Below are 22,351 nucleotides of genomic sequence, written 5' to 3'. Positions count from 1 at the left end.
CTTCAGCTGGAATCCTTGGTTGTCTCAATTCCATTTTCTGCTAGCTGCCTCTCTCTTTGCCAAACCATGTCTTTCCTGCTTTTTCTCCTCATTCTTCAGTGCATTGTGTTCCTTAATTCTACCTCTTCTCCCATAGCAAGGCCCTTCTGTTCCACTTCAAGGCTCCTTCTCTTCTCTGCCTTTGGCCACATTCTTCTTCATGGATCATGTTCTTCCTCACCCAGTCATCTGCTCCCTGGGCCTCAGTATTCTTTTAATTCATTATGTTCAACTCCTCACCTGACCCTTACTGTCAACTCCAGCTGCAGCTCGACTTTTTGGATCTTCTCTTTCATGGTCTCTTATCATAGTAAAGCTTCCATCAGAGATCCGGCTCCAGTAATGTTCATTCAGTTCTTTCTCTTCTTTCCCTTGGGCTGAATCCTGTGCTTTCTCAGTAGCTATCACAGTCTCTTCCTGTTCAGCTGCTAGCCTTACATAAACAATGGCAGAAACCAATTACTATTTCTAGCCTTGGGATCCTTGATTTTAGCCTCTGTACAGGTCAGCCACATCTCCTGCTTGATGTTCCACAGTTACTCTTCAGCAATGATCAAAGGCAGGATGTCCTCAGAAAGTCTTTGGTAGGAAAAGCTCTGTTCCAATCAATAAGTGTAGCCCAAACTATATAACCTGTGAGTTGGAAACTCCACAAAACCCAGTTTTACATTTACTAACTTGAGACAAGAACAAATGCTGAAGCCATCAATCTTTAATTTTCATACAATCACAGAATCATCTAGGTTGGAAAAGACCACAGTTACCTTTTCCTTCAGGATCATAAAGTCCAACCATCAACCTGACTCTCCAAGTCCTATCACTAAACCACATCCCTTAGTGCCACGTCCACACCTTAAAAACCTCCAGCGGTGTGGACTCCACCACTGCCCCGGGGCTGCCCGTCCCAATGCTTAAACACCCTCTCCATTAAGAAGCTCTTCCTCTTGTCCAATCTAAACATCCCCTCTCTAAACTTGAGACTGCTTACTCATGTCCCATCACTTGTCACCTGAGTCCTACCACTTGTCTCCTACAAAAAGAGACTGACAGCCTTCGTGCTACGACCTCATTGCACGTACTTGTCGACAGCAGTGAGGTCTCCCCTCAGCCTCTTCTTCTCCAGACTAAACAGTCCCAGCTCCCTCAGCCGCTCCTGGAAACTCTAGTTTTCTAATCCATTCACCAGCTTTGCTGCTGTTCTCTGCACACGCTAAAGCAACTCAATACCTTTCTTGTAGCAAGGGGCCCAAAGTCACATAGAGCTACACATAACCAGATGCAATGCCTGTTTTAAGTCTGTGTCTAGCTTTGGATTAATCCAGATTAAATGTTTCCAATTAAGGACTGGAAAATTCAGCACTTTTTTTCATATACTTCAAACTGACCCACCAGCCTTGTAGTGGGTTTTAATTTTGAATCCTGGCTTCACATAAAGAGGCCTTCCCTTTCACTTTTTCAGCATATTGACTTTCTGGGTTCCCTGCAATTCTTCTGCTAAGTGCTACAAATGAAAGTCAAAGCAGCAAAAGGAGGGAAGTGGATTTCAGATTCCCACTGTTGTCAGTTGAGCATGCAGCATTTTTTACAATATTGTTTCATTGGTAGAATTTTTATTTCATTTTAATGATCAGCTTTTAGCAGCCCACTCTGTAAGCTCATAATTGTATCACTGACTTCAAGCTTAGTTCTGTGACATTTACTCAGGTGAAAGGTTTATTAGCTTAGAAAGGACTGTGAATTTCAATGGCACTGTACACAGGCAGAATCCTGTCAGAACATGTTTCTGGTCTGCTCAAGCTGTAAGACTTTTGATGGCACAATGCTACCGGTAAAGCTAAACCAAACAAATCCTCTATAGTTGTATCAGTATACACTATGAAAGTTCTAAAACCAGTTTCAGGAGACAGCTCATATTATATAGATGCACATTAGTTACACTGATATATCTACATCTGTACTAGGGGCAATCTAAGAACTGAATTCCATGTTTCTGTGTTACAGCTCTCAGTGCATTTTTCTCTAATCAATATGGTAATATTTCAGTTTTCATTCTAAATGCAAGTTAGGTTTAATTTAGGTTGGGGAGAAAAAGAACCATCCACTATTATATATAAATTAAACTCCAGTAATAAAAACCTCCTGAACCCTCTGAAAACATTTTGGAACATGAAGCAAATCCTTAGGACAGAGCAGCCTGGACTAGGAGTCAGCGCCATCCTCACTGCAAGACCACAGCACCAGCTGAGCTATTGGCCTGGAAGGAGTGATGATACCTGCTGCTCTGAGACACCAGACGTACGGAGGCTGCTGCTGGCCAGCAGCCCTTGCCATTCACCCTGCTACTCCACAGGACTCAGGGCAGCTGATCTCTGCTCAGGATAGTCACATTGCCACAACCGAGATAGCACCATGCCATGTAATTAATGAGTGTGGCACAGCACTTCAAGCCTTGGAGATAGACATTTCTGTCACTTTCAAACTAAATGAATAAACAATGCATCAAAGATCACTGCCATTCAGGTCAAGCCTCCAAGAATTATGTATTACATACAATATATTATGTATGCAACTATAAAATACGTGTATTATAACTATATAGCATTATCATTAAAATAATAACAAGTAGTTAAATGTTTTTCACTACAGTGCTTTAACAAAATCTTGAGGGAATCCTAAATTTATTTGCCTTTCAGATTAAAAGATTATACTTACTACCTCTGCATCCCATAGAAAAGTCTTTGAAAAGTCAGAGTGTTTCTACCTATTTCTTTTATGCCTCCCATGCTAATCAAAAATGAGACACAAACATGGTAATGGACAAAAAGAAAAGCCATAAATCCCTCTTGGAATAAGGTTTGAAGTCAAGATTATGGCTTCACACTGTTGCTTTCTCATAAAAAGTACAGCAATTCAAAAATGGAACTCCCGTTTTGGAAATACAGTTCCTAGCAAAAAAAAAAAAATTTTCATTTCTTAAGTTTATTACTTGTCTACTGAGAGAACTTGCTACATAGCCAGCATGCATTGCTGCATTTCACCTGACTTACATTACGGAAGCATCCACCACCACTCTCAACAAACTTCTTCCAGTGCTGTGAAATATACCTGTGATTCCAGAGAAGTTAACTTTCTTCCCTTCTTCTTCTCTTCTTTCTTTGCTATCTGAGCTTTTGGTTTTTCTTTCTCTTTTGACTTTTCCATTTTCTGAAGCTCCTCCATATAGGCATCATAGATCTCCCACTGAGAGAGAGACAAAGGCAGGATTTATCAGGATTTAGGTACATGCCAGAAAACAAACATCTAAATCATCACAAAAATATGATAGTCTTCACAATGGTAACATTGACAGAAGCTTATTATGCAAGAAATGAAGGATTGAAACCCTGGATATTTAGAGCTTGACAGGGCATGTCTTACTCTCTGAGAATGTGGTATTGCATTCCTAACAACTTCCTTTCCCTTGGGGGAGCTCTCTTGGTGCTTTGACTCCATATCCTTTTTTGTAGGACATTCTTTTTGGCTAATTTACAGTGTTTAATAGGAAACATGGATTAAACATCTGCTTTATGACATTTCTCATGTGGTGTTGGAAAATTAAATTGTAGCTGCTTAACACAATTTAAATCTTGGACTCTAACTCTGCAGCATATGATGAAATGGATACTGAGAGCAGTTTTACATTTTCTGCTATGCCACATGCCAGAAATGTCTCACTTGAGTAGATCCAAAAGTCATTTTTCCACTTGACAATTATTCATTAGTATTGGAGTACTAGTACTGTATCTGAAGCATTTATGTTACTTTCAGCAAAAAGAAAAGATGATCTACTTGTGACACATCAGCTTAGGAGAAGGAGTGTGATTCAAATACAAAAAAAGAGAGTGGAACACTAGAATAAAGAAGGTAGTAGAAACGTGTAGCAAAAAAAAAAAAAAAAAAAAAAAAAAAGTGTCATAAATTTGCAGGCAGAAGTGAGAAGATGTTCCAAATATCAGAGAAAAGACAAAACGATGTGATGAAAAGAGCGAGACAAGGAGCAGAACAGAAAACTTTGGAAGAGGAAATATGAATGCAAGATAAAACAATAAGGTAGAAGATTTTAGGATAAAAGGCCTTATGTTGAAGTATTTTTAATGTCCAAATTTTCAAGAGAATAAAACGAAAACAAGGAAAATATTTTTCTCTTAGTTTTCAAACATTTCAGGCAAAATTTCAGCAACAGCCTGGTTATCTTAATAGCTATATATTCTCCAACTCTAAGGTCACCTCACTGTCGGAAAGGAAAGGAAAGGAAAGGAAAGGAAAGGAAAGGAAAGGAAAGGAAAGGAAAGGAAAGGAAAGGAAAGGAAAGGAAAGGAAAGGAAAGGAAAGGAAAGGAAAGGAAAGGAAAGGAAAGGAAAGGAAAGGAAAGGAAAGGAAAGGAAAGGAAAGGAAAGGAAAGGAAAGGAAAGGAAAGGAAAGGAAAGGAAAGGAAAGGAAAGGAAAGGAAAGGAAAGGAAAGGAAAGGAAAGGAAACACCAGCTGAAGGGATTGAAGATCTCAGACCAATTACTCTGTGATTTCAAGTTCAGAAATAAACTGGATTCTAGTCTTCAGCTTGACAGAGATGCCTTCCCTTCCCCTCCTATCACTCGCCTACAATAGCATTTTAGTTGCTGTCATTGCTTAATTCTTTCTCCTGGGTGTTCCTGTCATACACTGATAACATTGTCTGAGACAAGATTTGTATCAGTGATAAACACAGATATACCTTGTAAGTATCTGTGGGAAGCAATCAGCAGAATTGGCTGTATTCCCTTGCCAAAGAAAGCTATAGCATGTTTCACACGTAAAATATCATGCACAATATTTTTTTCATACTTTTAATAGATGGAGAAAGTTATATAAAACAACTGTGGAACAGTTCTTCATCATGAATAAACAGGCACTTTCCTACTACCTAAAACAGCCCCAAGTCTATTTCAACAGGGTTCAAGTGTGGGCCTTCCATGTGTCTTATGCTATAGTTCTCATTGTGTCCAAATTCAGGCTTTAGAAACCTGTTGACTGCTTTCTCCTATAGCTAACTTTAGATTAATAAATAAATAAATAAATAAATCTGTGTATGTCAAATCTTGACAACACTCTTAGAAACTTTGTGAACCCCTGTAAACTCCCTGCTGCAGCAAATCTTCAGAGGTTTCTATTCTGTATGCACAGTGCTCAAAGTGGAGATTGCAACAGAGATGTCATATATTTTTTCATTATTTTGTTCTTCCCCTTTGAGAGAGCCCATTGATCTGACCAGGTAGTGAATGATGGACCACAGTTCCTCCTAAATGACCAGCTTACCCCCCATGTATTGATGGAAATTCTTCAACAACAGTGCAGTCCCCACTCTGAGAGCTATATCCCAGGAGGAGTCAGGCCCTGCAACATGCAGCTGCAGTTGTGTCCCTGTTCCTGCAGAGTTCAGCTGCATCCCAGTTCCTGCTTAGCCCAGACCCATTTTCACAGTGTGGTTCCATACTTCCATGCCTTTAAGACTCCTTAAAGCAAACTGTCCAGGGTGGCTGGTGATCAATCAAAAGCAGCTAAACAAAAACTTTTGACCTTAGAAATATAAACCATTAGCTAGTTCACCCATTAAGGCAGAAAACACGGCCATGTTAACTTGCTCTCAGATTTAAACTAGAGATCAAAGCCCCAGTATGGGAGTTCATCCAAGTACAAGGATGCAAAGATAACAGTTTAGTTTCTCCTTTCTCATGTCTCATTTTCCTATGTATGCTCTAAAGAAAGCTTATGCAGTCAAAAGGATATACCTGGTTAGCAGTGGCTGAAAAGTTTTTACAAGGTGTAGGTTCCGACTGACATGCTCTTTCCTAAATAAAAAAATAAAAACAAATAAATAAATGTAATTTTTGCACTGGGACTCTTTACAACAGCACAGTCCAGCTGTGGAAACTGTCTTCTCATAGCAGATAGTTAGAATAATATTGATCTTGGATTAGTTCTGCATTCAAATAATTCCCAAAGCACTACACAAACATTTTTGGTTATCATGCAACTCCACACAGATTTTCTGTAGACCAAAAGAATGTCCACAAGATGATCTTTATTCTTCAAAGCCTTCTTAGAATATTTAATTTCAGTATTTTATTTCAAAGGTGTTGAAATGATTTGTTTCAGCTCTAACATTTGAAACATTGTGCTACTAGTTATGGTATCCGATACCCTACCAAATTTGTTGGTAGGATATCAATAGTTTTGACCTAAATATTAAAATCCCAGCTGGGTACAACAGTCAAAACAAAAGAGCTGAACAGAATAATAACCTATAAACAATTCATTTGATCTTACTGTAATAATATTTTCATCACCCTTACAACAAAATTTGAATGAACTTATATATTTCTGTGAAACTTTCGTTTCATGGAACAGCATTTTCTTTCATAAAGTTGTTGTGTCAGGACATTTTTAAGAAGCTGCCTGTAGCATTTCATTGACCTCTGAAATAAAGCAGTCTCAGAGGTGGAAACTGCACATCCTGTACATTGAACAACAGCACTTCACAGATATTTAAGGGCTAGATTCTGCTTTCAAAGCTTGCCAAATAAAATGAATGGGAAGTAAATATGCAGAGCTGGGGACAGAGAAATAACAAATTAACTAACTAATAACAAATAGAGAAATAACTAATTCTGTGGCCTCTGAACAGATTTTTGATAGATGCAGAAGACTGCTGGGACCTTGCAGCAAGTACCCCATTAATGTATTAATTCTCCTGAGATCTTCCATCTCTACTAGTGAGTAGAGTTGATTTGCCTGTTAGGAGGTTAGACCTGTTCAAGGTCATCAACTGCAAAGGCCCACCACTTTAGGTTGCAAGAAGGCAGTCAGGCTCTCTGGAGAAGCTGTATATACTCTGATTTCAGGGCAGCAAGGAAAACACATGATTTTTTTCCTCTGAAATGTATCTCTGGCTCAGAAAGCTCCTGTCTGAGGTCTTGAATGGGGGCCACTCTCACTGGTATTGCTCAGTCAGGAAGCCCCATGAAGACATACTCACTGGGAATGGCTGTGGGCTTAGCAAAATGTTTAGGAAAATAACACAAAGCCTTAGGTCTGTACTAATCAGAAAGTATGTGCACATAGTGGGAGGGATCTGCCATGCTTACTTGCATCAATTACTGTTGTACCTGTGCTTAGCACAAGCTTAAAAATTTTAATCTGTTTGATATAGGGGCAGTTATTGTCCTTGCTCCATGGACATGAATTGAAGTACAAGGCCACAAAAAGACTCTGTGGTAAAAGGAAACTGAATTAATGGATTCCAAGCCCTCAGCTGCTACCCTAACCATTGCTCTCTAAATTTTATTTTTCAGATGAGAAAATAGACGTTAAAAATGATATTTCCAGGTGGAGGTATAAGCACCAAAATGTTTGTAGGCTGTCCAAAAGTCCATGAGGCAAGAATTTTTCAATCAACATTTTTACCAACCTTAATGTTTTACCATAGTCAAATATTGTCTTACCACGGGGGGGCGGGGGGGGGGAAGTAGTTTTTTTCCCTCCCAGCAGTATTTACAAGGATATTGTGTACTATGACACACAAACACTGATGGTCCGTATGCCATCCCCAAGGAAAGATCCTCCTCTGTCACTGAAGGAAATTGTACTAATAACGTACCCTCAAAGGGTTGTTGAGCGTCTTCGAAGCTCTCTCAATGAAGTTGAACTGGTTTGCAAGCTTCTGTTCCTTCACTTTTGGGGGAGGAGGCTCTTCTGCCTCTGCTGCTTCAGCTTCCTCTGCTGTTCCTGCCTCCTCTGCCTCTTCTTCTCCTTCAGCCTGAAAGAGAATAGAGTAGTAACTCCACCCTGAAAAGACCATACGTCTCCTTCCTTCTTCAGAAACACTTCTTCACTGACTACTGGAATTCTGCTGCCTATGAGAAAAGACTGTTATTGAAGATTCATGGGTCAGTAGTTGTTGTGGTTTAACCCAGATGGGAAATAGGCAAATAAGTGAGTAAGTCCAACCACGGCCAAGAGGACATGGTACTGGAGAAATATCCCATTGGGACAGGTAGGGTTACATTACAGGGAAAAAGCTGTTTCAGCTAGATGGCAATGTTAGCACAAATTCAAATGGCTACAAGTTGACAATGTAAAAAAATTAAGATTGAAATGTTTGAGATGGAAATCAGGAAACATCTAGCTATCAGAGCAAGAAGATCCTGCAACAATATCTAGATGGGAAGATGGAAGACCAGTAACTGAAGTTACTTTAAAACTGAGCCTAATATGAATAGGATAACATAGCATAACTGCCTTTGATAAAAAATAACTGGACCCAAGGACCAGAAGACTGTATTAGAGTCCCATTACTCTGAGTTTTAATTTCCTTTCTGGATACTCAGCTTTATCTGAAACTACTCTGAACTTGATTACAGGGCCTGACACTCTGTGGGTAAGAAGAAACTTCTTAGAGCATACTCCTGTCCCAATCAGCCAACTGCCTTTAAGTCAGGCCACTATTTAATTCAGGTAGTTATGCCTGCTGCTTTCATTCCTTTACACTTTGTTCTTAACCAGCTTACCTTTTAGGGAAGTTGGGATTTCACATGTTGTCCAGAAAGATTCCAGGTATCAACAAATTACACTCTATCTTGGATGAAGGCAGACCTAGTGTGTAGGGACCTGTCATCTTCTTGTACACCTTCTCTAAACTGAAGAAAGGCAGGAGTATCCCAGCTATTTAGTAGAAAGTGCAGGATCTCTGCTACCGCAGAGACATCTCAGGAGATGTTTCAAGAATAAATCACAGAAAAATCTCAGCAAACCCATTTTACAATAAAGTGAGTTTCAAATCTAATATTAAAAATAAAGTGGACAGCTCTCAGATGACTTTGGAGTATTACCTGAGTATCTTCTGTGTCTTCTTCATCTTTAATCTCTGTCTCTTCAGATATTACTGCAGAAGACGCAAGAGAAGGTTTTTCTGATGACAAAAGGGATAAGTGAATAAACCCAGGATAAAAGGACATATTATCCTATATTCTGCAGACTCTTCTGTCTTTTGAAGTGTTAATTTACAGATGCATCCTTTTCTCCTGCTCTCTCATGAGACAACAAAGTAACCAATTCCCAGTTTGCAGGCTGATTGTTTGCTCAAAGCCACAGAAAGAGACAATGTTATTATTAGAATCAGACAGCAATAATTCTCACTGAGCTAAATCAAAAATCTGATTTCCACTCAAATCAAACTTCTGAAATCCACTTCTTGTGGACTTCTTGTATACTTGACACGGGTCAAGTATATGATAGTTTCCTGAATGCTCACCGTGCTTTAAGATTTTAAGACTTTAAACCATGACTGAAACTTTCAAAGCTGGCTAAGGAGTTTAGATGTGTTATGTCCAGCTAACTGTAGTGGTAGTGGAAGATGATTAGAGACACTAAATAGCTTTGAACTTTGCAGTGGGTGGTGTTAGCATTCACCTGGCTCCAAAAGCATGCATTGTTTTCTGTACTGTGCAAACATCTGTCTGATTGTTTGTTTGTTTTTTTCTTGTTGTTGTTTGTTTTCTTTCTGGTTTTGTTTCTTTAGAAAGATGCAAGTCAAAACAGGAGCTGTTCAATTCAATGGTCATGAAGTATGATCACTCCCTTATGCTTAATAAGTGGTACCAGTGCCTAGCTGAAAATGATTGCGGTTTCAGATAATAAACCAACCTGATACAGCAGATTTCACACTCTGTCGTCTGCCTTCATCTGAATCTTTGAGTATCAGGTTTCCGTTCAAGGAGAAGTGAATGGCTGTTTGATCTACATGGCCTATTGGCTTGTATGCTCGTTCCTACAAAAAGGAAAAAAACAACACAACCAGCATGGAGAAATGTATTTTTTAAACCAAACATACTGTGTAGCCTACATTGCTAAAGTGCTCCATAGTGATAAATATATGTTCACTGTTAACACTTCTTTGTTGAATTCCTTCCAGCAGTTATTTATAGTTCAGGACACTGAAAGCCACAAATTAAAAATATAAGGAAAAGAACCAAGAAAAAGAAATCTCTACTTTTCCACCACTACCACAGTAAGGGAGTTTAAATATAGTTCTAGTACATCTCTGCTGCATAGCACTCCCTAAGAGACTCCAGTTCCCTGTTGTGCTGAGATCCCTGAATGAGTTGTCGTACCTATACAAGAGCAGCACCATACAGAGAGCAGCTCTGATCTGGAGACAGTGCATGCACTTAGTACAGTGCCCAGGTTTACAAGCACTGCACTAATTCAGCTATTTGAAGCCAGCTTTATTGGCACTTGCTTGTAGATCACTGTACAGTGCAGTCATACTCTCAGGCCTAAACTATATACTAAGACTATGAGCTACACCTAAAAGTAGTCAGAAGCCACTGCAGACTGCAGATGTTTCAATAGTTTCTTTGTAAAAATATGACTGCTTCCTGTACGAATAACAACACAGCAGTGAGCCCACTTCATTCACTGTGGAGGATAAGATAGAGATCATGCATCACCACGTAGAACAATTTCAAGTAGAAGAGAAAAAGAAGAGAAAAAAATTGACCTTATTTGCTTCCATAAGACTGATTTTATTTCTCTGGTGAACTAACATAAGTGTTGGTCGAACTAGTTCCAGAAGTATAGAGATGAGACAGGTTAAGGACAATTTCACCTGGTTGTCTATTCCCTGACTAAGACTGGGGATAATCCAATGCCAGAGCTGAAGGAGCTGTCCCCGCATACTCTCATTTCTGCCTCAACCCTTCCAAGGAATGGGTGGGAGGCAGAGTCATCTTCCTCTCTGGCCCTGCAGCAGCCTATGCTGCCAGCTGTACATACTAGCTGGAGAATGCTGTTCCAGGGTAATGCAGCATATGCTCTACACACGGAAATGTGAAGGTGTGACTCTTGGATGTTTCCTGGCAGTCTTTGATGCACCCTCCCCTGTTCACTCCTACTCATCATGAAATAGAGCTCTTGTCACCGATTTCACAAAGCACATTTCTGAGCTCTCCTATAATGCAAACAAGGTATCTTGATGTGAGGATACCGAAGCCTAACTGTCTCACAGACTGAATAAAGCACTGCGTTTTGTCTTCTAACCACCACTGAATGGAAAAAATATTGCCTTAGATTAGCTGCACCAATTATGTTCACTGCCAGAACTTGCCGATTTACTGTTATCTCCTGCTTCTGAATATATATGTCAATTCTTTTATGCTTTTACCCTCTGCAAAATCCCTTTAGGAACCATTGGCAGTAAATACATAACAAGATGAAGCCACATTAAAAAGAAATTTACCTGGTTATAAATAAAAAGAAAACAGAAGAATAGCTAATGGCAAAAAAAAAAAAAAAAAAAAAAAAAAAACTCATCTTGGTTTTACAGGTCATGACACACTTACTTTAAAGCTGTATCGGACAATATTCTGGGGAGCATGAGGATTATTAGCTGTCAGAACACGTGTAAATTCCTCTTTTAATTCCTTTGGAAGAGAAAGAAAATAGTATCATAAATAATATTCCACTGTTAATGCAACACAGGGCATTAAAAAATCACCATCTTCTTTATACTCAGTTTGCTGCAAATACCTCACTTGCAGATTGTGCCCTGACTATACCAGTGGTGGGAGCCAAGGTAACTCAAAGGGAAATCAAGAACTGTCACCTTGCTTCCTATTGTAGTACTTCAGTGGGGTTTCTGGTCATGTTAATTTTTATCTAAGCTGTGGTAGCACTTGAAAAATGCTAGTTGCATTTTATATGGCTAAAAAGCACTATCTAAAGTCTAAAACGCTATCAAAGTCTATCTTGAAGCACACACATTCCAAAAATACAGTAAACACTCAGCTCACTAGCATTACTTGCAGGATCGACTTACTAAACAAAAAACAGTGCTGGTGTCAACTGCTTTCACTGCTTGAGGAGGGGGAATAATGTATACTTTCCCTTTGAGAGCTACTCGGAGGACAGACATCAACACTAGAGCTTTATACAGCAGTGAGAAGAGAGACAACTGCAGTCAGAAAAGTGACCAACTGTAATCCCATTAAACCCAGATGAGAAGAAATGGGCTTAAACTACAGGACCTTTCTCCGTCCTGTGTATCAGACTGCCTCTGGCCTCTGAAAGGCTCAGGGCTGGCTCTGAAGCCCTCCTTATTTGAGAGAAGCCCTGGCCCCATTCCGCTCCATACAGAGATACTTTGCCTGAAGTCCAGAGCTGTGTTTCAAAGCACATTTTCCCTGCTTTCCTGCTGAAAGCTATTTTAGTTCATGCTGCAGATAATGTACATAAGCACAAGAGTCTTACTCCTGAAGAAGTTCCTCCAAAACAAATGGGTAAGAGGTAGGCTTCGGTTTATGGAGTTTTGCAGACATCTTGTGACAACTACAGGCACTGTTTTACTCACAGCTTCAGTCAATTCCAGTTGATCTGGGGGTTTGACCAGAGTCTTTACTGCTGTCCACTCATCTACACCCTCTCCCACATCAGTGGACGCATCTTCATCCTAGCACAGGAAAAGCAAGGCAATTAGCACACTGAGACAGTAATTGTTTTGCTCATTCCCAAAGCAGCACTTCTCCATGCACGGTGTGAGGAAGACCACCATTTCCCTGTCCACCCATCCATAGACCAGACCAGATAACCCCAAATGGCAGGCCCAAATTTGCAAATAGTTGAAAGGCTACAGCTGGCAACAGCAGTTCAGTCACTGGGTTGGTGGAGCTGCTCTCTGTAGATAACTCCTGGCACATAACAAAACTGGAGTAACTCCTATAACAAAACTCAGAAAACTCCACTTGAATTTCAGATTAAAAGTTGACAATTCTGTTTCTCTTGACCATATCATATCTCAAGCGAGCCTTGCTTTAAAACTACTCAAAGACACAATTCAAGGACTTGCAATTACTTCTGAAGTGTTATTATATAAACTACTGTCCTGGTTTCAGTTAGGACAGAGTTAATTTTCCTCCTAGTAGCTGGTACAGTGCTATGTTTTGGATTAGGATGAGAGGAGTGCTGATAACATGCTGATGGTTTAATTGTTGCAGAGCAGTGCTTACACCAAGCCAAGGACGTTTCAGCTTCTCACTCTGTCCTGCCAGCGGGCAGGCTGGGGGTGCAGCAGGAGCTGGGAGGGGACAGACCCAGGACAGGTGACCCAAACTGGCCAAAGGGGTATTCCATGCCATCTGGGGTCATGCTGAACAATATATAGGGGTGGCTAGCCAGGGTGTGGGGGGGCCAGCTGCTCGGGGATAGGCTGGGCATTGGTCAGTGAGTGGTGAGCAATTGCATTGTGCATCACTTGTTTGTATACATTAGTAGTAGTAGTACTATTATCATTATTATTGTTATTATTGTTATTATTTTTCTGTTTTAATAAACTGTCTTTATCTCAACTCACAGGCTTCACTTTCCCGTTTCTCTCCCCCATCCCAGAGAGGGAGAGGGGAGGGTGAGCGAACGGCTGTGTGGTGCTTAGCTGCTGGCCGGTTAAACCACAACAAACATAACAAACATAGAAATTATTTCAAGATATAAAGCTGCAGGGATGTGACTTCTGGAGGAATGTTAACTGTTTTCTTGCAAAGGCCAGGGGGTCTGCAGTCCTGCAACAGTGAGAGCAGCTCTCCTGGGGCTGGGCTTGGGTTGATGTCATGATATGATATCATTAATAGGAAAGGGATCACTGCAGGGATGAATTTCAATTACTTGTCATTACAGATAAACTGCTAGAACACGAAGTTGCTGATTAAAGTGTTTAGCTGCTGAGGGCAAAATTTCTCCCTCAGTTTGAAATGTGTAATGGGTTGATTTAAAATAAATCTATCACTCTTTTAAATACAGGTCTCTCAGGTCTATTAAACTTTATGGCCTTATGGAGCTGCAGATGAGTCTGGGGTATAAGTGAAGGCTGTTTGCAGGACCCACCAAAGCTCTGATATCTGCAGAGCACCATAAAGGTGAAAAGCACAATGATGTGTAAAAACATGCAGCGGCTGAAAGCAACAGAGAATTTTGCATATGCCAGACAGCCAGGGAAATTCATAGGCTGCAACCTTTTTTCCCCCAAGGGGAAAGGGAGCTGAAATGAGACAAGCTGGAAGGAAGGTCAAGCTCTCGGATTCTCACAAGACTATGACGGCAGAACAGTTGTTTGTGATTTAATGCTATCCACATGAACACCTGCTTGTAGGACATTTATCATACAAAATTCAATGCCAGTTAGCTCAGTGCTGTTTTCTCCAGTGAAGCGGATAAAAATAGCATTAAGGTGGATTTTTTTTTGTTGTTGCTTTTTTATTTGAAAGTAAATACCTTTCCCTTTTTAGAGGGTAAAAAGAGGAAAAAAATTACAAGACTGTGATTTGTCCCAAGAAGGTGAAAAGCTGTTTATCACAAGGTCTGTTTTAAAGCATGCAAAATGTCCTTCCTCCACCCATACTAATGGAGCTAAACCCACCTCAGTTCACCCTGAGGTAGATTAAGTCAGGGTGCTCTTCTAAGCACTTATTTGCCTACCAGTGAAAGAAATACCATGAGTTTACCAGTCAAAAAGTTAACGTTATTTTCTCTAATGTTTGTACTTCTATGTTAACTAAATGAATCTGGGGTACGTTTTGCATTTTCTAAGCAGAGCAGGCAGTTTTCTCACAGTCTGTGTCAGCTTATATTTTGGAATTTACATCACATACATTTTTTCTGTCTTTTCATTTTGCAGTTTACCTAAATTGTGCCTTTGTTTTAGCTTCCATTTTTATTCTAACTTGCTAGTGTAATTCCCTTCACAACAGCATATTCCAGAGCAACCCCTTATTGTTAAATCAACTGGAATGTTACCAAATTCATAAAACATGCCATTGTTCCAAGAGAATCTAGTTTGCATCTCAGAGACAAAGAAGGAGAAAACATTTTTTCAAAACACTTGCATTTGCGGTCTTACCCGTTTTTTACATATAGGTTTAGCAGGCCTCGGTGGTGCTGCCTTTCCTCCTGAAGGTCCACTTTGGCTCTGAAGCAAGAACATAAGCAACATAAACCTTTAAAACACCTTTTTCCCTAATTTAACCGAAGCAGAATATAACTTTGATGTGATTGATAATGTTTGCTGTAATGGTATGTAACAAAAGTCAAATATACCAGTATTTTTTCTATACATCATCTGAATGAAAGGTAACCAGGGACATAATATAATAGTTTAACAGCATGAAGTTACTCTACTCTTATTTCTGCTTATTTGTGATACAGCCACGTGTCCACACCCTAGGTTCTAGTGCCTTACTCAAACATATCAGGGAGACTGTTCTTGCCCCACATGTTTGCAATGTCACGGTGAGGCCAAAGAGAGTATATCAACACCTACAACAAGACAAGTACAGAAAAAACATGGAAACCATTGATAAACAGCTGGAAGCCAACCACTGCCAACCTCCCTCAGTGCGTCCCAGCAAAGAAATATTTTAAAATAGACTTTAAGGAAAACAATAAAATAGTTGTTTGCAGGGAGCCTTACAGCATAATTCTAGAGGAGGTTGCCCAGAAATTGAGGAATCACAGAAGGGCACCATTAACAATGATTTGCAAAGACTTCACAGAAAGTGGGAGAGGAAATGAAGAAGATCCTTTCAAGAAGATGCTAAGGGACAGATAAGAGGAAGAACCCAGAAAGCAGAGAATGAAGCTACCACATTTCAAGAGAAGAACTGACAAACAAAGGAGAAGACATTAGAGACCTTGCCAAGAATGGATGGACCCCAGATAACACCAGATGGGATGGGTGGGAAAAGCAGAGCTGCTACTTGGAAAAGGCATTTGACTTTGAGGCAGAAAAAAAGGACATTCTAGAAGAGAAGAGGAAATGAAAACAAAGGGGTGGGGGTAAGATCCCGTGTTTATGATTTTCTTTAGAAGGACATAAGAGTGTGTCTTTTAGCTCAGATCAAAGGTCCACCTAGCCAAGTATTTCTTTCCTACAGTATTCAAAAGCAGGTATCTACGGAGCTTTCTTCAGGACGATGTTTCAGCCTTCAACAGGGAATTCTTAAACCAGAAATCCTCTCCATTTCAATTCATCCCAGTGGACCTTTTCCTCCCCAAACTTCCTCGGGCATTTTGGAATCTATGCTCACTTTTAGCATGTGCAATTCCCACAGGACTCCCACAGTACAACTACACACTACTGCAAAGAACCACTGCTTGTGGTTTAAGCCTGCCACTTGCTGTTTTCATCTCATTTTCCCATTTTTTTCTACTGGAAAGTGTACCTTTATCCCATTAGCTTTTGTTCATCCCCTCTTCTACATTTCTCAATACCTTAAGGAGCATGAGTCAGGAGATAAGCCCTTAAGGATTTAAGGACAGATGAGTCCTTAGCGTGCACAGATACCTAGACTTCTCTCACAATTTTCTTTCATTGTAAAAAATAAATATCCACATTTCCCCTCCGTTTCCTATGTATTAAACAATTAAGCATCCATAATGAATTTCACACAGCACCCCCAAGCCTTCTTGTTAAAGGCCCATTACTTGTTAAGACATGGCAACAAGCATACAGAAGGAAAATATTTTCAGATGAGAACAAAGTGGAGCAGAGAAGACAGACTCAGGCTTTCAGTGTTGTTTCCCATTGTACAAGCTGTAAGATGGCTATTACTAACAGGGTGTCAGGGGTTTTATTCCAGCAAATGTGCACTAAAAGCAATGAAAAATTAGTGGATTGATACATTTCTATGCCTAGAAAACGTGCCTTGCTTTGAAATACAAATTGCTGTGACTGAAATGGACATAATAGAGACTTAGGGCACTTCCTTTAAAATCCCACAGTGGGGTGGCAGCAGAGCACAGCAGAGAGCCTGGAGCCCTGGTGTCACAGCCACTGCTCCAACCCCTGGGTTACACAGTTACACAGACAGCCTGCTTCTCCTTGCTAGCCCTTGGCAGTGGGCGACAGGGCACCCTGTTCTACGTGGAAGATGCTACCTGGGAGTAAGGTGTGATTTAAGCAACAAAATTTAAAACAGAATTTCAGAGGAGAATTTTATTTGGATCCAAATCAGAACTAACCTCTTAATTCTAAACAGGAAACAAAGCCTACTCGCTAATACCCTTTGTGAATAGCCTTTAAAAGCATTTATCCAGCTGTAAAGGCATTGACAAGGCAATCTGAGGGTAATTGGCTTTGGCAGTTGCAAACATTTCAATTAACATAATCTAAAGAGCCACAAGTAAATAAATATCTGCAACTGTATTAAAATCCAAAAGTTACACCAAAGAAAAGCCAACATTTGATTCCAGTGGAAGGAAGCAGTGTAAACCCTGCCCTGTTGCCCCCACCATAAAGGGCTTGCAGGATAGAACATGAGGAACAATGCAGTAACACAAACAGCAATGAAACCCAAACCATTGTGAAAAAGGCACAAATCACCACTCTAACAGGGAAATGTGCAGGTCTGGGCTCCTCGCTGTCCTTCTCCCACTCCCACTTCTCCGGAATTCCTTGGCTCAGGAGCATCCTTCCTGGTACAGCCTTTCATGCTTGGAGCTCACTTTTAGTCTATCCACAAGACTTCTTCCAAGACAGATCAGGGCAGCCCCATAATTTGATATTGTCATTGCTAGCAATGGGCCCCGTGCTGCATATTGAGTTTGCAAAGCCTCAGGGTTGAGGCTGCTTGTTTTGCTCTGTCTGGATTTTCCTTGGCCTGCCTGCAGCTTTATTTTACTCAGCTGGAGGCTAACTGACCACAGAAAACCGCCAAATTTGCTTTACTACTTTTATATTTGTACACTACCACCATGGTTTTATGACTGTAACATAATGTAGAGGGAAATACAGGCCTGGTGTGACAAGGAGGACCCTGGAAGAGGTGACCCATAATGTGGCACAGGGAAGTACAGGGATGGGATGATACGGGATGGGGCGCAGGCTTGCACTGGAGACCCCACAGTTGTAAATGTCTCACCAGCAGTCAAAGAAATGCAGACCTGCACACCTGGGAGCTGGACAAAGCTGGCTTTAGTGGTAACAAGGAAAACAAATGAACAAAAGAACAATAGAATAGCATTAAAAAAATAACATATATAGTAATTTCAGATGCAATGCGGAACATCAGACCAATGAAGAAACAGAAAGGTGTTAAAGTGTGCTAGTTAACATACAAAGAAACTTCAAGTGAAAGAAACCTCAGGTGGGTCTTAGAACAGTGAAGAAGAAGCCATCAGCACGGACACCTTATTGTCCCCAGTGAAGGACCCGAGGTGCTAACAACTCTCCACACCACCACCAAACACCAAGGACAAGAAAATGAACATGCACCAAAACTAGTGGGTCTGCTTAACGCTATCATAAGAAGCAAGGTGGAGAACAAACATGGGTCAGTCAAGAATACAAAACCATTCACACTTCCTGCTAGTTCAGGTAATAGCACAAAGCCTACTGCTGTGCTTATTGCTGGAAAAGGCAGCCCTGATGTTCCTTTCCCTTGGTACGTCTGTGCTTGGTCCTTTTGTTATTTCTTTTGCAAGCTCCTGCTCCCTGTAAATCTTTCCCAAATCAGCACACTGTTCTTCCCCACATCTTTCCTTAAAAATCCTCTGCCACGTGAGCTATAGTGTCCTCAACAGCACCCACGTAGTTGGTGTCTTGCCACCAAGGCCCAGAATGATGATCGCTGTTCCCTCATTTTTCTTTTTACTACATCAATATGTTACCCACATGCTATTATTTAAGCTGGAAACCTTTCACACTGACAAATATTTCTTTGTTCCAGGTTATACAGTGTTTGTACAACATGGGAGAGGTCATGAGTGCATCCGGCATATGAATAATAAACTATAACTGTGAATCAGCATAATGGTCATATATTCACCAGCAAGAGGCTCATGACAAGGACTGGCCTTCATACACATCTCTAAAATTCAAGCACATTTTTGCTATTGTATAATCAGCTACAGAAGAAGAAAAGTTAACAGGCTATTATTAGGATCTCAAACAGAAGTATTCAGAAGTTAGAAAATGCAAGAATTAAGGTTGCTGAGGCAACCCTCAATTCACCCTTTGGGCACAAGCATTACGATATCGGCCTTCATTACATAATAACACACCTTTTTTTTTGTGCATTCCCTGCCTCACTTAACATCGCCCAGGCTTACTAGCATGGGCAGAGTTCAACAGTAAGTTGCTACTAGTATTTTGGTTTATGTTGTTCAGCATCTAGATTTTTTTTTAAACCTAGCCTAAGACAAACAGCCAGCAAAGAACATTTTTTGCAAATTCTGTATAAAATGAGTAAGATCTTGCCACAGAAAGCACCAAAAGTCTTCATAAATCTTCCTAATAAATGGTGCTACTATACCTGCCTTTAATAATAATAATTAACAAGAAGAGGAGTGCGAGTAATTATAAGGAATCTATATTAGGAAAAAAGGAAACATTGTTGCTAGGGAACTCAGGAACAGGTAGGAGGCACAGAAGAGTTGCACGGAGTTTCTCACCTCCAGGTCATCTTCATAACTCAGACCACCCTGGGACATGTGCCACTGTTCCACTGAAAAATGCTGAAGTGAGAATCCATGCACACTAAAAATGTTCTATTCTGATACCCATCTTATGTTAAATAAATGAACAGCTTAGAGTAGTTCCCACAGCAAAAACACATCAGAAGCCCACAACAGTCGTAATACTTAAGGATATATAAAACTCAAGTGACTGTTCTTTTCCAGACCTGTCTTCCAGGAGTTGTTTCTGACAGCAGCACCTGGAAATTCCTCCCTGGGCCAGATATCAGCTAGACCAGAAGACAGATTGACTGTATTACAGCAAAGATTCTGAAATCTAACAGTGTGACACAGCTGAAGGGAGAAAATAGCTGAAAAGTGATGCTTTAATTGCCATTTAATTTTCCTTTCCCTTGCCACAGCTCCCTCTAATGCAGACAAACCATCAGGAGATGGAAACAGAGGCAAAATCAAGTCTTCTTAAAATAAGAAGAAATGACTGACCACTCTCCAATGGGCATTGCTGCATATCAAAAAAGCACTACCAGGCTGGTATTTAGGAAGAGCTATCCTATTTCTGCATCCCAGAAACATGCAATGGGAGAGCAAGCATCAAAGAGTTTCAGTATCTCTTTGATGAAAGTTTTGCCCTCAGCACCCTAGTAATGTGCTTCCAGCTTGGCCAGAAAAGAAGAAAATACAGAATCATACAAGACCATCCATGCAAGTCTTGTAAATCTTACTTATTCTATGCACAGTGATTATTGCTCTCTTTTTGTTGGTGATATGACAGCCGCTAATTGCTGATCTGAGACTCATCAACCGATTTTATACTAAATAGACAGAATTTTCAGTACCTGCTTTCTTGACTAAATAGAAAAACCTTTGAAGGTTTTTCAAAGTCATCTGGCTTCCAGTCCTGTCTGGCTCTTTCTCAACAGGTATTTTGTGTAGCCCTACTTTTTAATTATTTCATCCTCTGCTGCAGGAAACCTCTGAACTGTCAGTGGCAGTGCTGATGGTAAATAAATCATCCTGGTGTTTTAGGAAGCAGAGGTTTACTCTCAAGAGCAAGTGTTCATTTAAGAAGCAGGTCAAACCCTCAATCCGTGACCACAGAAATCCTTCAGGAGAAAATGTGTTCACCGCTCACATTCAGATCCAAGGCCTGCCCTGACTACTCAAGTAGGAGATGCAGTGATGCTACCATGTGTGCTGTCCTCCATCAGGATGAGGTTCCTCGCTGTAGCCTTTGCTGGGCAGCTCATCCTTCTCCTGTACTGTCAGATTAGACCACCTTTTCCAGACCCGCTCTTGCAACTGGTCACTGCACATACACAGCAAGGTGAGGAGCCAGACTCACCACTACAGGGTAACTCCTTGAGAATCATGAAATGTTTCCTTATATTGAAAGAGTAAAGTGAGTTGAGCATATCTGCAAATCCAGATCAAACCTAAAATACCAGAAAATTGGGCAGGGATGATGCAGGTTGACTACTCTGCAAAGCTGAACTGTCAGTTCATATTAAGCAAATCTTCCAAGGGCTGAAAATCAATTACGTATTAATGAAACACTCATCACAGGGCAATGACAAACCCAGACTATATTTTTTTAAGATTATTAAACAGACATTCCTGCAGCATCTCTGCTCCCCGTGCTAGCAGTCACCATGAGACAATCTGACTGCAAGGCTTAGCAATCACAGAATGCTCCAGCTAAGTTTACTTTATCTTCCTGAGCACAGGCATTATCATCCGCATTTCCTCTCCAGCGCAGCACAAAGGTTAACATGTAATCGGGGAAAAAAAACAAGAACAAAGTTGCTTAAAGGATTCTAGGAGGGAAGGAGAATCATTAGGAGAAGTGGGCTTGACATTTCTGTAAAGCCATTTAATAACTTCCTGCTGGCTTTCTGTTCTTGTTTTGAATCTTAGCAGTCTCAATAGTAAACCGCCACTCCGCACAATGAGCAGAGAAGCACGGCATGGAAATAAAGCCAAAGAAAGCAGAGGGACTCGTTGCCTGCCCTGCGGCAGACATCCATTTACACGCACTAGGGATGCCAATTTAAGAACTATTTGCCAACATATTTTTAATCTGCTTTGTGAGAGACAGTAAACCAAGTGTTTATTTTATATTACATGGACGGTTTAATGCATGTTTTAAGAGCCAACAGGCACCTTAAAAACCTTTGCTGTCAAAAAGTAAGAGCTGATTGCTGACTACTTTTTGGGACGGGGTCCCTTTGTCTCTCCTTGACAGCCTGGTGAGCAGCAAAGAAGCCGCTGACATGTCCGTGGGTGCAAGCCCAGGTGTGTAATTAGAAATGCCTCATTGTCCAAAGTCAGATGCTTTCCTGACACAGCACAAGTTACCTGTCGCTGACAGCACTGTTCACCCTATCTGGCAAGTGCCCCCAGTCTGATTTTACTTGCTGCAAATAAAAAGAAGTGTATGCAATGTCAATTAAGAAACCATAGCCAAATCAGTGGGCTCAGCCACAGAGGTACACAGCAGCTCAGGGTGCACTCCACTCAAAGAGAAGAGCCACAAAGTGAACGATGGATTCAGCATAACCAACACTTCCAACAGCATACCTGATAACCACATTTAAAATGTTTTTATAAATCCAGAAATCGTTGGCCACTTCCTACCACCACCCACGCAGAGGAATGACACAGGGCTAACATGGTGCTGTCCCCTGCCCCATCAGCAACTTTCTGCACATCTTTTTATGTGCCACACAAGTCATTGTTTTTAAAATAATACTGTGCTTCAGCATGTCATACTCAAAACCTC

At 40.6% G+C, this 22,351-nt stretch overlaps 1 protein-coding gene across 3 annotated transcripts in view; it reads right to left on the bottom strand.

Annotated features, from left to right (window-relative positions):
* Nucleotides 1-22,351, bottom strand: part of DNAI1 (dynein axonemal intermediate chain 1) — a 137,192-nt gene that overhangs the window by 112,804 nt on the left and 2,037 nt on the right. For all 3 annotated transcript variants that reach the window (XM_068667934.1, XM_068667936.1, XM_068667935.1), the window contains exons 2-9: nt 14,999-15,067; nt 12,461-12,559; nt 11,454-11,534; nt 9,757-9,880; nt 8,943-9,022; nt 7,712-7,870; nt 5,844-5,903; nt 3,145-3,279 (exon numbers count right to left, since the gene is read on the bottom strand). In XM_068667934.1, the coding sequence (XP_068524035.1) occupies nt 3,145-3,279; nt 5,844-5,903; nt 7,712-7,870; nt 8,943-9,022; nt 9,757-9,880; nt 11,454-11,534; nt 12,461-12,559; nt 14,999-15,067 (807 nt within the window). The remainder of the gene's footprint in view (nt 1-3,144; nt 3,280-5,843; nt 5,904-7,711; nt 7,871-8,942; nt 9,023-9,756; nt 9,881-11,453; nt 11,535-12,460; nt 12,560-14,998; nt 15,068-22,351) is intronic.

The sequence above is a fragment of the Anas acuta genome, chromosome Z (assembly GCF_963932015.1).
Source record: "Anas acuta chromosome Z, bAnaAcu1.1, whole genome shotgun sequence".
NCBI lineage: Eukaryota > Metazoa > Chordata > Aves > Anseriformes > Anatidae > Anas > Anas acuta.
This window is presented reverse-complemented; position numbering and strand designations above follow the sequence as displayed.